At 38.2% G+C, this 15,581-nt stretch overlaps 1 protein-coding gene across 1 annotated transcript in view; it reads left to right on the top strand.

Annotated features, from left to right (window-relative positions):
- Positions 1-15,581, top strand: part of arhgef39 (Rho guanine nucleotide exchange factor (GEF) 39) — a gene marked incomplete at its 5' end in the record, with an annotated part of 53,852 nt that overhangs the window by 27,112 nt on the left and 11,159 nt on the right. The window contains 2 exon segments of the mRNA XM_014031591.1: positions 2,859-2,929; positions 9,974-10,102. Of these exon segments, the coding sequence (XP_013887045.1) occupies positions 2,859-2,929; positions 9,974-10,102 (200 nt within the window).

Raw genomic sequence — 15,581 nt, 5'->3', positions numbered from 1 at the left:
GTGTGTGTGTGTGTGTGTGTGTGTGTGTGTGTGTGTGTGTGTGTGCATGGGTGAATGTATGTAGTGTGAAGCACTTTGAGTGTCCTGGATGGATAGAAAGGTGCTATATAAGTACAGTCCATTTACCATTTACCAACCTCCCCGGTAAGATCTTTTCAGGGGTACTGGAGAAGAGAGTCCGATCAATAGGTGGACCTCTTATTCTGGTGGAACAATGCAGGCAGGATGGATGGATCGTTTGAAATGTAAACTTTTATGCCCTACAGTTCATTCTTGGGTTGTATTTTAAGCCTCCGACTGCTAATTTTTTTGTAATTTAGAACCTTTGTCAAGGCTTTAACGTCCTGTTAGTGTAACATTTGTTGTTGTTTTTTTAATTTTTTTGCTTCAGTGCGACAACTCTTTTGTAACCACCAACTGAGAATTGTGATATAAACTCTTGAGGAGAATAAATTGTGATTCACGATTTAGTAAGGACCTTTATGCCCTGATCTGAACTGTTTGGAAAATGGCTCATATTTTCTATTTTCTATTGCTATTATATCATAATTTCTTTGCTTTGCTGTTAATGACTGGAACAATGCAGCAGAAAGAGGTTTCATTAATATTATGTGAGATGTGCCATAATAATGCTCATTAGAGTGTTTCCTTATTGTTACACAGCTGCTTAATTAGATTTTTTATTTCCACTCCATAATAAGAACAAGGCAGCCAGTGCTAATGATGCATGTAGTGTATTTGTTATAACAAGATGAGACAAGAAGTGTCTCTTGAAAAAAGGTTAAACATTAAACAAAAACCAAAACAAACTAATTTCCAGTGAATTATCAACTAAAAACCTATTCTCCTCTGCAACAATAGATTTTAGTACAACGGCTCATACAGTCACAGACAAATTTGTTTCTAACCTTTCAATAAAGGAAGAAAAACCACTGACAAAAAATATTAAGAATACACTAATAAAAATCAGTCATTGCTTTGAATTCTGGTTCAACAACATAAAAGATAAATTGATATAAAGAATGATACCTTTACATTTGATTTAATATTTTGTTTTGCAAACTTTTGAGGCAATCAAGCAGTTTTTGCTGCTATAAGATTTCCACAGTTGTCCACGGGTACTTTGGTCCACTCCTCATGAACAAACTGCTCCAGCTGTCTCTGGTTTGAAGCGTTTCTTCTCCAGATGATTCAGCTCCTTCCACATATGTTTAACAGGATTTAGATCAGAGCTCAGAAGGTCAATTCAAAATAATTCAATGTTAAATTCTTAGTTATTTTTGAGTGTCTTCAGTTGTGTTTTGGGTCATCATGCTGTTCAGGTTGGATTTGTGACCGAGTTGGTCTCAGTCTAGAGCCCTGTATTTACCCAGTGTGTTTACTCAGTTTCTTCCCCAAGAAACTCACTTCAGTCAAATCCCTACAAAAATCTGTCAAATTATTTGCTACAGTCAGAGCTTTTAAATGTCTTTTTAGTTGTTTTTATTTTCTGAAAACACATCATACAGGCAATATTAGAAAGTTTCACAACATTATCTGTTCCATTCAAGCCACCGTGTAGTCCAGGGACGATGCTGTAGTCAGCACTCAATACCAACTTGTCTCAGTGGCACCACTGTGTCTCTGACACGAGTGCTGAGAAGACACAGGCAGGGAGGGCTTCAAGACAGAGACAGACACAGTGAAAATCAATGAAAACTGTCAATGAATGTCTGAGTCACATTATCCTTGTAAAACAAAGTTACGATTTTCATGGAAACTGATGCTCTTCAAAACTTTTCCTTTKGAGGCTGTTTAAGGGACAAGAGGACTGCACAGTGGTGTGGCAGTTAACATAAACCCCAGCTCAGGCCTTTCTGTGGGAACTTTGTGCTACCTGTTCAAGTTCTTTACTGATTCTAAGGTGGCCTACAGTCGGTGTATCTTTGGGCTGCTGCCGTCACACACTGACAGCTGAACTGTGTCTCAGAATGTCTCCATGTTTGCAGGGTTCTCCGTTTCCTTGCACGAGCCGTGCTGTTGCTTGAATCTTGAACATGTTCAAAACGTTAGTTTGATGCATTGTCTGTCTTTAGCCTCTTAACTAGTTGCCGACCCTTCGCAATGCAATGTCAATGCTATTAGAAAATTATCCAAATCTGCTCATCTGTATTTCCAAAGTTTGCTTCAATAAATTGAATAATTTCTTGTCATCAGCACAACGGCTTACTGGTTAGCGCTGATGCCTCACAGAGCAAGAAAGTCCCGGGTTCAATCTTCCAGTTTGGACCTGGGGTCTTTTTGTGTGAAGTTTGCATGTTCTTGTGTTTGTGCAAGTTTTCTCCTGGGACCCCAGTTTCCTCCTACAGCTCAAAAACATGCATGTTAAGGCTGCTTTCAGGCCCAGGGCTCCCTTAAAAACAGATCTGTGATCTCTCTTTTTGTGATCTCAGTGGGATTTGCCTGGTTTTATAAAAATAATAATAATTATAGTCGTGGGGGCTGGTGCCAAGCTGGGTACGATGTGAGAGGAGGTGGGTTTAACAAATAAAAATTATAATGCCAATATAAGTTAGCCTTTGCTTGGTTTATGCATGTCTCTGATCTGAAGCTTGTTGAAACCCCTGAATTTCACATGAAAAACCTGAAGGACAACTTCACCATATTTATTTACAAACAGGTCACCATAACTCCAGTTAAACTTGGACTCTCTTTGGTAACCGCTTTATGCAAAAGGACCATAGATTATCTAAACATGATAGTGTATTTTAATGACAACTTTTCTCTTTGCTTCCCAGTGTATAAACACTATAAACTCATGCATGCACTCACTCTCTTTCACAGTAAAAAAAAATGTTTATATGCTCTCTCTCTCTCAGGTATAAGCATTTTCTACAAGACCTGACTGGAAACACGAGTCCAGAAAGTCCAGAGTTTGAGAAGCTTTCAAGTAAGTCTCATTTTGCTGCATTTCAAGAAAAACATTTATTTTAGTTTATTTTATTATATACATGTCTCATTCTGCTGCTCATTCATTCATACTCAACAACAAATACAATGTAAAAATGAGGGAAAAATAGTGCAAGTTATATGACGACCAAAAACATACACATTCAATCAATGTAAGATACAACAGGAAAAAGGCATAAATGAAAAATGAAACATCATTACACAGCAGAAGAATCGATGAAGAAAAACATGTCGAAATTAAAAAAAAAGTCCAAAACTCAGACAAGGTATCACAACACAAGTTCTGCCCTCCTCAAATATGATAGTATTAGCCGAGTATGTGCCCTCAGAATCTTATCTTGGATAATGTGTTAACTTAATAACAACTAGTTGTCAATAAATGAACCTTAAGTAAAGCAAATTAGGACAAGGTGAGTTGAAGAAATGCTGAAGGCTTTTACTTCTAGCAAAGCGATTAGACAAGTTCAAAAGCAAATGATAAATGAAAGGCAACAAAACTTCATGAATAAATGTGGAATTGTCATTAAAATGTGCAAAACTGAGTTTCCACCCCATTCAGGTAAACTTTATTCCGCCCCAAACAATCCAAAATCATAAAAACAAAAATCAAACTCTAAAAATACCAGAGCAGACTGAGTAAACTCTGCAAGCCCAGAAAAGTAAGCAGGTAAAAAAAAACAAAAAGAAAAAAACAAAATGAAAGTTTCAAAATCACTTTAGTCAAAAACCACAGAACCCATAAGGCATGAACTCAAATGTATGGATTACTGGAATGAGCTGGCTTGTGCAGAAAGTCGACGTCGTTCAAAGCGCCTCCTTCTGTTCTCTGATTGGCCCAGGTAAAATAAACTACAAGCAGACACTGCGCAGAAAATTGACGTTCTGTTCTCTGATTGGTTCGGCTAAAAATCTGCCAGCAAAATCCATCTCAATGGGAGAAGTCCCAGACGGAGCAGTGAAGGGAAACTAGAATTGAGCGGAACTACGTAGGAAGGCAAGGGCCAGGCTAGCATAAAAGTGAAATGAAATTCCGTGCCTTCTAAAAATGTACCCAAGTGGAAGCAAATAAAGACAAAAAAGGAGGGGTCCTAAGACTGAACCCTGTGGGATCTCAACAAAGAGGGTGATGGGAAGATGGAAGGTGTCCTTTGATGAGCTAATGAATAGAGAATGAAATGGAAAGCACAGTAGAGGTCATAAAACTGAACCAGGAAGTGGGAAAGGTTAGTAAGGATGAAGGCAGTTGGACTTGATGACACCAGTGGAGGTATGGAAAATATCTAGGAGAGATGGTAGTGAGGTATTTAATTCCATTATTCAATGAAGAACGGAGAAGTGCGCTGGTGCCAGTTTGGAACAATGGTGCTGTACAGAGCTGTATCAACTACAGGAATTTAAATTGAGGAGCCGGATGATGAAGATCCCCAAGAGTTGTTGAAGACTTGGACAAGAGGGGACAGTTTGTGACCACAGACACCATCTTTGCTTTGAGGATGATGATGATGAAATACAGAGGGGGTCAGAAAAAACTCCATTGTGGATTTAGAGAAAGCGGATAACAAGAGGAGCTGTGGTGTTGTATGAGGACATCTGTAATGGCAGACAAATAGTAAATGGCCTGAACTTATCTAGTGCTTTATTAAGTCCAAGGACTCCAAAGTGCTTCACACTGCAGCCTTTCACCTATTCATACACACTGATTGTGGTAAGCATTGTAGCATGTCCAGAGGAGGGACAGTGGGTGCTTTGTTAGAAGGATGTTAGAGAAGCAGCTGCCAAGAAAAAGACAAAAAGGAGACGTATAGATGCAGTTAGAGGAGGTAGTTGGAGTGAGGACAGAGGATGAAGAGGACAGAGTAAGATAGAGGAAGATGACTTGCTGTGGTAACCAATGAAGAGTGAACCAGCAGAAAGAAAAACGACAACAAAAAATTAATTTACCATATAACAACATGACATTTTAAACTTGTAGTCTAAAAACTGAACATTTTTATTCTTCCACTGTCTAAGGTAGAATCAGATTCTTATATTAGAAAAGCTCAAACTGGTTATTTGTGACAAAATATTTAAAATGAGCTTTTTCACTATTTTATTGAAATATTACTTTGGTTCTTAAACAATGAAGTAACATCTGAATTTGAAATTATGGCTTTATTTTAAACATGCACAAGCAATACCTTAAAAGTGCATGTGAACTCATATTTATACTAATGTGTGAAAAGTAATTGGAAGCAACATAAGCCTATTTAATCCCACAACGTCTTCCCTGTTCAGTAATTGTTATTCATAATTCATCCTTATATTTTACATAAATATGTAGGTTTGTAATGGCACAGGAAAAGAAAAACATATCTTACTTTCACAGAGACATTTAAATATTGTAAAATAAATGAAGTTTAGAGTGTGAGAAGTCTGTTTGTTCACAACACATTGTATATAGCATTTTTAGGACTGAAAAGCTTCTTGAAAATATTTTGTGGGCTTTATTTGACATTTCATGTTTTTTATATATTCCATATTTACACCAGAAAATCTCTCCTCACCAGATGTAACTCCTACTAAATGTGTTTGTCTATTTATTTGAACCAATGACTTGCTGTTTATTTTTATTATTAAATCACATATATTTGGCTTTTGCATTGACTTCCATTTATGTACTGATCATTTCTATAGCCTGACCCTGAACCCTAAACCCAACTACCTGACCCTAAACCTAACCTAAACTCAAATCACACCTAACCCTTGACCCACAAACATATTTTCCCCAATGGGGATTGGGCTTTTCCCCCCCAATAAGAATAGTGGGTCCTCACCAGGCTGTGTACCAGGAAAATGATCAAAGATCATCCCCACCAGGTACCAAAATCATGTAGAAACCAACCCCCCCAACACACACACACACACACACACACACACACACACACNCACACACACACACACACACACACACACACACACACACACACACACACACACACCTGCCTGAGTTACTTCAGGCAGCAGTCAGGTATTTTTTAGAGCTGACCACATGCAATCTTATCATTTAATTTATATTCAAAACAGATTTATAAAACAAATGTGAACAGAGCTTTAGCTGCTGTTTTGCTAGGTTTAGCTTTTGGCTACTGTTTGGCTGCTTTAACTCTTTAGATCAGGGTTATTCAACTAAATTGCTCCGGGGGCCATAATTACTGCAGGCCAACAGCTGAAGGGCCAAACATCTAGCAATTAAAAGTCATTATTTAAATAAAACAAGTATTACAAAGATCTGTTACCTTTCAATTACTTTACTTTGCTGCATTTAATCATTAATACAGCATATAGAACCCAATGTAATAAAAGAAGTGATATTAAAACAAAATCAAAAACAATTGACACAAATATTATTTTGACACACATTATTTGCCACATTTTTAAGCCAATTTTATTTTTATTTATCTTAATTTTATATTCTACTGCTTGTAATTTTAAGTGTCTTGGGTTTTCATTCAAATGGTTTTTACCAGCTTTTGGCCAAGATTGTTTCTGTATACCACACGTGTCTATGTTTAACTTAAAGAACTTATAGTAATTAAAGTAGAAAACCGAGGGTTTGGGCTTAAGAAACAATGAACTTAATGAACCAATTTGTGGGCCAGATTTTGGTCACCGGTGGGCCTGATGTGGCCTGCGGGCCTCCGGTTGAATAGCCCTGCTTTAAATACTGTAATGCTGGTTTTGTCTTTCAGCCACTGTTCTCTTAATTTTTATTTTTTAATAATGGTTCTGATATTTTTACCTTTTAGCTTCTATTTTATGTTTTGTAATGATGTTTGTGTCACATAATTTAGGTCTACCTTAGGGTTAGGAGCATTTTTTTCCCTTTGAATTTCACCTGGAGAGGTCTATTAATAATGATAATGAGGTCAAATTCACACAGCATCAGGTTCAGACATCTCAAAAGGCAGGCCTTGTTATCTTTACGTTAGGATCTATGGAAGAAAGAAATCATTGTTTCATTCCTCATGTGTTGTAATGCTTAAAGCAGTGTTTGACTTACGAGCAAATGAAAGGAAGAGGAGGCTCAGTATGCATATACGTTCTAGCTTGATGTGAATTTTGACATAATTAATTGGGAGCGGATCAGAAGTTTTAAAGTAGGGTCCATATTAATAAATAAAATCCTCAGTATCAACACAAATCTTTATAATGACTCATTTCAGATGTCAAACAGAAAATCAGACTCAAGTGCAAATGCACACAAGGAATTATTTATGTGTATCAATTAAAATCTTATTGCTGGTGTGCTGATTTTGCTTACAAATTAAAACTGTAAGATGAATCTTACTGTGCCCTGCTTCTTCATTCCTCATCTCATTAGAGATTCCCTTTAAACTTCACTGCTTTTTGTTATATATATATATCAAAAATTTCCTATAGTCAGCTAGGTTGTACTGCCAAGAGTAGTATTAAAAAAGAAATGATACTGTAGCTGATTAGGGAAACTAGCAGAGAATCACAAGAGGCTTTGTTGTTTTGTTTTGTGTCGGTTTGCTTTTCTTTGTCTTCTCTGTTTTCCCTCAAGCATTGCCTCCTTCCTCATTGTGCTTTGAGGATGGATTTAATTGCTGTAATTGTGGAGCTTCAGGAGTTTTCACAGGCCTGGTTTTTGTGCGACGCTCTGAACTCATTTTGCTCTAATAGTAACCAAGTTTGACTTGACTGGAACCAACACTCAGCTGTGTGAAAATGCTCAGTCCTTGGCTGTGGTCAAATGCGTGGAAATAAAACGCTAATGAAAGAAGAACAAAGTGGAACGTATCTATTAGGTTGGATGGATTATTAAAGATTCAGCCAAAGAATATTGTAATTAGGAGTTGTTTTTCTAAAAAAAGCCATGGAAATTATTCAAAACACTTGTAACAAAGGAGAAAAGTCCCCATAGATGTATGCTATGGTTTAGGATTTAATTGTTTTGTAGTTAGGTGAGCTAATTAGACTGCAGTTATTTTAGTGTCGACAAGTTGCTTGGAGTTTCACGATGAAATCAAACAAGAATTTTTTTAGCACATAAATTAGAATGTTTCTGATTTTATTTAATTTCTTTAGAAGTTTAGTAACATAACATTCATTATAATTATTTGGAGGCACACAGTAAATTAATGTCTACTTTTATGAAGAGTCTGTTTGGAAACAAAGGTTTCAAAACTTTGTACAAGAATGTTGAAACTTAAGCTTTTCTGTTTATACAAGAAAAGATGCTAGAACTATTACGGTAATTAATTTTCTAGTAGACAAAAAAAGGAAAACCAAATAAAAAAAACATCTCCAAACCTTACAAACTTGAATTTGAAACATGGAGTGCCATTCCAGAAATCCTCTTTGGAAAAGAAAGGAGGCATCTTGAAGGCTTGGCTGTCCTCGGTCTCAGCAGTTGATGTCTCAAAGTCCTCTCGGCTTCTTCATCAGCAGTGAAAAATAAAAAAAAATCAAATGTTCTATTCTTATTCAAGATCAACCAATCACGTCACAGGCCTCACCAATTTATAAGAAAAATGTGATCAGAATTGGAAGTTGAAATAAGTTTGCAGAAAACCAGTTGGTTCTCTTCTAAAGATCTTCATTAAAAAAGACTCCATTCAGTCAGCTCACAGCCCATCAGCCAGGCAGGGCCTGAGAGTTTGAGACCTTGGGTCTTATCGGAAACAAAACAACAACAAATCCCAGCAGCCCAGCATCTGTCCCAGACTGAACTAAAAAGAATAATGCTGAATCGCCACAGTAAAGTCACATGTAAAGCCAACTTCCTGGTCACACCCCTGGGGGTGGTACCTTTTACGTCATACATTACAATTAAAACTTGTAATTACAAAAATTAAATGTAAAACAAGCTTTGTTTATGCAGACAGAAAGGCTCATACTGATAAGACACTGCCTCTGTTTAAAGCAAATGATCTTAAATTCAGTTACCGTATTTATTCAAGTACAGGTATACATAAAATTAAATCCATAAAATCATCCATAAAGTTGGGGGGGGGGGGGTAGTATTACACTCGGATAAATATTTTTTCTTATTTATTTTAACTGAAATATCTGCTTCATTCACAAAATGCCTGAGTCCTGAAATGAGACTGCGTCGTAAAAAGCAGTTGAAGCGAGCTTACCTCTGACACTCCTCCGTGCTTCAGTGCGAGATAATAACAGATCCAGGCAGGCGACATGATGTGAAAAAAAAAGGGGGTGGGGGTAGCAGTCCTGCACTTTAGTAATAATAATGAACTAATGACATTAGCGTGTGACCGGGCCGCTCCTCGAACAACAACAAACATGTTCGTCTGTAATGGCTGCCGTCTACCGGTGTTCTGAAAAAGTTTGTTTCCCTGAAAAAARGTTTCCCCACCAGAGGGGGCGCTCGTGAGTAGGAAGTAATCTGCTTTTCCCCCACAAGATGGTCCAAATCTCATGTGAAGTCTCTAACTTTTGTGTTGACGCATCCTGGTGGACTATGTGTAAAATGCCAGAATTCATATGATGCTGCTACAGCTGATATATARTTGTTGTCAAAATACCTTTTAGTACATATGTTGTTAAAATAAAATGAACAGTCCAATGATCATTTTACTGATATGTATAAAGACTGCAAAGGCTGAAAAATCTTGAAGTCTGGATGAAATTGGAAGTAGTTTGAGGATTAAATTTTTTATGCTTTTTAAGCTAAAAAAAAGGGGGGGGGTCGTATTATACATGAATAAATATGGTAATTATAAACAAAATTTCCTTCACATTCATAAAAAATACAAGTCAGAACACAGTACAGTGTACATATAAAAGCATCAAATGAAGTGTGTTGGTTTACAACTATACTATCTCTTCATTCAATGACTCACTTGATGTAAAGTCTTTAGCTGTTTGTGTTTTTTACTGTTAGTTTATACAGTAATGTACATACTGTAAATGGTGTACACTGTTACTCAACTGTTTTAATTAATCTCTTTGGAGTGGAGTGTAACACTCTGTGTAAAACATGTTTGTGTGTCCTCTGTAGGGGCTGCAGCAGCAGTATGTGAGGTGTCTGAACGTATCCAGGACAATGCTGAACGGCATGAGAACCACCTGCAGCTCTGCCGAGTACAGAAACTGCTGAAAGGGCGAAAGACAAAGGTGTTGGCTGCAGGTTAGTCTCTGATCATAAATTCCTTATATCTCCTTTACGAACTGCTCCGTTTTCTACAGTTCTTTCTCTGTATCTGTTGCTCAGACTCCGTTCAAAAAAACAAAGGGGGTGGGGAAAGAGAGAAACACTGCAAAACTAAAGGGAAATAAATTAAATATGGATATATTTCGAAGGTACAAATGCAGATATATGTTGGTCCCCTTGCAGCTCATTAAACTGATGCTTGCTTTCTCTTGTAAAGGGATTGCTAAAAGCCATTGTATAATGTATATCTGCATGCCTTTATGTGATAGCATAAACAACTTTTTTATTTTACAAAGATATGTTTAATTAGTACAGATATATTGGTGCCCATAAAGATAGTATTGTTGACCTTAATTAGTATCACAGGTGTCTTCAAGATGTTCATCAGCCTGTTTAAAGGGAACAAATGTATGATTGGTAGTTTGGTTTCATTTTGAGCACCACACTGAACATGAAGCAGAAAAAACAAAGGCCAGAGCTGTCTGAAGAGCTCAGAGAGACTATAGATATCTGTTAAAGGTGAAGGCTACACAACCATCTCAAAGCAGCTTAATGTTCCTCTGACAACAGTTAGTATTATTATTAAAACATAAAAGGTTTCTGGGACAACCTCCCAAAGTGTGGACACAGAAAATGCAACCCCAGGTTGATTGAAAAGTTCAGACGGTGAAAAAAAGAGTCAAGGAAACGATCCAAAACTCTTCAAGCTGAACTCCAAGATCAAGATTCTGATTGCATCATCTGTCACATTTTCAGGAGCATCATAGAAGAAATTAGAGGATGACTTAGTGAAGCCGTGTTCACTCAGCAGGTCTTAATGCTCAATTAGGCTTTAAAAATTTTTTTTGTATGTTTTTTTTTGCATGGACGCTCACATTATACAGTGATCCCTCTTTTTTTCTCAGGGGTTAAGTTCCAAAAACCAAGGCGAAATCCTTGAAGTAGAGTTACCTTTATTTTTTTTACAATTATTATGTACAACATACAACTAATGTACATTGAAACCAGGCCCAAGCATGTTTTTAAAAAATAGAACACTTTCTTACAGTAAAATAATCATTTTAATCATCAATGTGACGTAGGCCTACAGTAGGACAAATTGTGACTCACGTATTTTACTGTGCCTCTGACTGTGGTGCTGCAGCATGACTCTGCAGCAACCTCCCCCTCCCCCTCCACCACCTCGTCTCTCCTGTCGTCACTGTTAGCAAAGCTTTGATAAAGTATTTTATTATTAGTATTTCTGTACTTTGTGCAGACAACGTTGGTATCCAGCGTAATGTTCTTTTTTCTTCAGTCATTAATCCACAACGCTAACGCAGACTCCATCCTTATCATGGTCTTGTTGCGGACATTTGCAACCCTATTTGCATCCTCGTTAAAACTTATTTCTGCTGTCGTCCTTATGTTTTTTTTCTTCCTTCTTTATGGAACGAACCGAAGATTCTTTAATTTCTTAATGGCGACCTACGGCCGCATAGCTTTTACCTTCCTTTAGCATAGGGCTGGGCGGTATGACCTCAAATTCATATCACGGTATAAATTGAACCCCTTCACGGTAACTGTATACAGTATATCGCAGTAGAGAATTATCATAAAAATTTAAGATAATGTAATTTTTAGAGCATTTTTTTCTGAAAACTGTAATCTTAATTAAACCCAACGGTTTTGCTTTAATATCTGCCTGCCAAACAATGAGCTTCTGCCTGCTGAACTTATCAGCTGCTGCTCTGCTGCGCGCTTCATCATCTTCATCATCAGAGCAGAAGCCGACTTTACGTTAGCAAGATGGATTTATGACTGAACGAAAGTCCACATCTTTTTTTTTTTAAATAATATCTGTGGGTAACAATACATAAAAAACAAGTTTTTTTCCGACAACTGGGTGTGAAAACTGGGTGTGCTGTTGAAGCTTCGCTCTGCACGACGTGCAGCGAGAGGAGATGACAGAGCCCCTCTTTGAACTAGKCGACACATGTGACCGTGTGTCGGCTAGTTCAAAGAGTGTTGCAACTCTCTTTCTATAGGGCTCTGGGAGAGGAGAGGGAGGAGGAAATGATCCCACGACATGACGTACGTAACTTTTCTACAGTGGGAGGAGGAAATTTTGAGGGTTTATCMTCTCTATACGTGTTTTAAAACGCTAGAATTTCTTGATTATATTTCKAACTCCTGCTCAGRTGTCTCTGCACTCGCAGCCCTGTTGACACAGGTGCGATGACGTAATGACGATAGGACGGTAGAGTATAAATTTCTACCGTAGGCCAACTTCATACCATTTCTACCGTCTACCGCATATACCGCGCAGCCCTACTTTAGCATGTCCAAAAGTTTGACTTTTTCTGTGATAGTTAGCATCTTCCTCTGCCTTTTGGGCGCATCCGCAAGTGCCTTTGTCTCTGTGCCGAACGTTTTGTCGACYTAATGGGTTTTGGAGAAAATTTGCTAACTGAAATTTGCCAAGCTGTATTGCGTATAAATACCGTACATTATTGGCACACAGGWWGASWAGAAGCACGGAGACTGTTTAGCCAATCAGGACGTAGAACACAATGCACTTTAAAAAAAAATCCGTGAAGCWGTGAGACCGTGAATGGTGAACCGCGTTATAGTGAGGGATCACTGTATTTTAAATGTGACCTCCATCAGAKTCCAATGTGAACTCAGTGCTGAGTCGATTAAATATTTGTCTGACCTGCTTGTTTAGTTCACTGTTTACCTTTGAACCAGCCTCTTGCCGGCTGCTCCAGTGCAGCTTTTTATTTTTGGAACGGGAGCAATGTGCTGGAAGTAAAGTATTGATCCAGTAACTTTAGTATCGATACGGTCAGATGTTTCYATTAATATTTCTGTGGATTTTCAGTCATCCAGGKCATGGAAAATTAAAAGAGAACAGWTGCGGCAACTGTTCTATATCTGAAAACGTGCTTGAAGATTTAAACTTCACCAGGTTGGRATCAYTATTCTAAATACTATCGATCCGCTCAGCKCTGGACTGCAATCACTTTGAAAAACATCAGATACTGTTTGTATCTGATTCAGTACCACATACAGAAATGGTCTGGGTCAGATTTGGAAAGGAAAAAAAATAGTCAGATTCACACTCACCACATTCCCTGACCTGTCATGAAAAAATCCATTGTGTGTCACATAGGGTTAAAAAAAAATTTGGGTCTCATTTGTCTGCGGTGTGAACGTAGCCTGGGACAAAACAAAAAYGCCAAACTGAAGTTCACTAAAATACATGATGAAAAACTCCAAGCATTTTTGGGATTGGAAAAAAAAGCTTTCAAAGAAATAAAAACACCATACCTACTGTGAATTCAGTTTTGCTGTAGGCTTTCTACTGTKTCTGAAAGCTTCGCCTCAGTCACAGATAATGGGTCCTTCAATAGGATAATGACCTAAAACCTACATCTAAAAACACTCATGAATGGTTGAGAAAGAAACACTGGACTATTCTTAAATGACTCTTCTTGAGCCCAGATCTTAGTCCTATCAAACATCTGTGGAAAAATCTGAAAATTGGAGCGAGAAGACATCCTTCAAACCAGAGACAGCTGGAGAAGCTTGCTTGGGAACAATCGGCCAAACTACCAAGTTGGTAAAATGCAGACATCTTATTGTAAAATACAGAGATCACTTCCTGGCTGGGATTGCTGCCAAGATTTCTTTAGAGGTACTGTTGTTTTTGTCCCTGTCATTTTCATTGGCCTAGTTTTATAAAATATTCAATTAAATCAACAATCAAAGTGTGGTCGTGATAAATATGGATAATAAAGGATTAAGCGTTTGCATGAATCTGCTTTATTCAGTGGAAATGATTGGACTTTCTGCAGAAASTATTGCACATCTCACCAGTTCATGAGTTCAGGAAATGTGCCGGTACCTTCTACCTGCTCTCTTTTATTCATTTATTTCTCCTRCTCTGTTGTGTTTCTTTTGTACTTGGCGGAGTGGTGGCTCCTTTCTTCCTGCCACGCCCCCCCCTCCTTTTGTTTGTCTCTGGAGAATCTGACCTCATTGCTGCTCTGCTCGCCCTGCCAATCTCCCCAAGGACCAATTAAAGTCCAGCTTCATCTTGCAGACCAGAAGATAAAAAGGAAGCCAGTGTAACTCTGTGTGCACGAGCGTGTGTGTGTGTGTGTGTAAATTTATATGTGCATTATACTGAATGTGTGTTTGTTTTCTTGTATATGCAAGCTTGTTTTATGTGTGTGTGTATTTATGTAGGCTGAGAGTGAAAGATGAATAGCAGCTCATCTCTCTAATGCCAATGTGCAAAGTTTCAAAAGCTTTCTCTCATCCAAGTTCTCAAGCCCTCACAAGTCCACAGGCTCCCCTTTTTAGCCAATAAAGCTCAAGTCCCACCAGGGAAACTTCAGAGCTTCTGCGGCACTCTACACTCAGCAACCTCACGCCGACCCATTCTCCTTCCTTCCCACCATTACCACCTCTAATATGGGTGGGGGGGGACTCTGCCTTTTGCAGATCAGAAACACTGAAGCCCCTCTAACATATTAAGTAGCTCTGTAGGACAGGAAGGGGCAATGATGAGACACAAAGCACTAATGTGGATACAGCACACAGTCATACAGTTTCCATWGGAAAGTAATATTTGCAGAAGCTCTAGACAACACAAAGATACTTTATAAGCAGAATTCCTGCAGCAGCCTCCAAATTCCAAGGTTCCTATGTTTGGTTCGGTCCCAGTGGAATGGAGGTCGCCTTGCAATCGGACACTAATATTCTGCTTCCACTGCTTAACGTAGTGTCTGACTGGGCTGTTGGAGGCTAGCMAATGGCCACCCCTTCATTATACACTCAGCATTCAAAGGGAGTGTGTAGAATGTCTCAAAGCATTCAGTATGGTCTTTTTTCTCCTGTAAGTCGCTTAAATTTTGAATATGTTCAAAAATATRGTGCCAAAAATTTCCTCCCAACATGGTTGTAAAGTTGTTGTGAACGTCTCAAAGCTMTAATTTTGTTAAGTCTTAAACTTGTCTAAAGAAGCTCTTTATTAGAAATAACTGGTAAATGAATTGAAGTCAATGCAATGTCCCCATGAATATAGAAAAACAAGTATGTGTGTGTGCCCCCATGTTTTTGCTGCTTGGTGGAGACGATTTTTCAGGAAAATGCAGCCTCATGTGGGGACCAAAGCCTGGTCCCCACAACTTTGGAGGCTGATTTTGGGTGTTGGGTTTAGGACCAAGATGTGAATTGAGTTTAGGTTAGTTTTAGGGTCAGCTAGGTACCTGTGAGGTTAGCCTTAGGGTAAATGGTCAGGGTTAGGATATAAAACTATCAAAAAATGATTGGAAGTCAATGGAAAGTCCCCACAAGGATAGAGAAACGTGTGTGTCTGTGTGTACGGGTTTTTCCTACAAGGTGGAGTATTTTTTACAAAAAAAGCAGCCAGGTGGGGACCGAAGTGAATCATGGGGACCAATGT

Source organism: Austrofundulus limnaeus, unplaced genomic scaffold (assembly GCF_001266775.1).
Source record: "Austrofundulus limnaeus strain Quisiro unplaced genomic scaffold, Austrofundulus_limnaeus-1.0 Scaffold1277, whole genome shotgun sequence".
In the NCBI taxonomy this organism is placed as follows: domain Eukaryota; kingdom Metazoa; phylum Chordata; class Actinopteri; order Cyprinodontiformes; family Rivulidae; genus Austrofundulus; species Austrofundulus limnaeus.
Note: the sequence above shows the minus strand (reverse complement) of the source record. Positions and strands in the feature narration are given on the sequence as shown.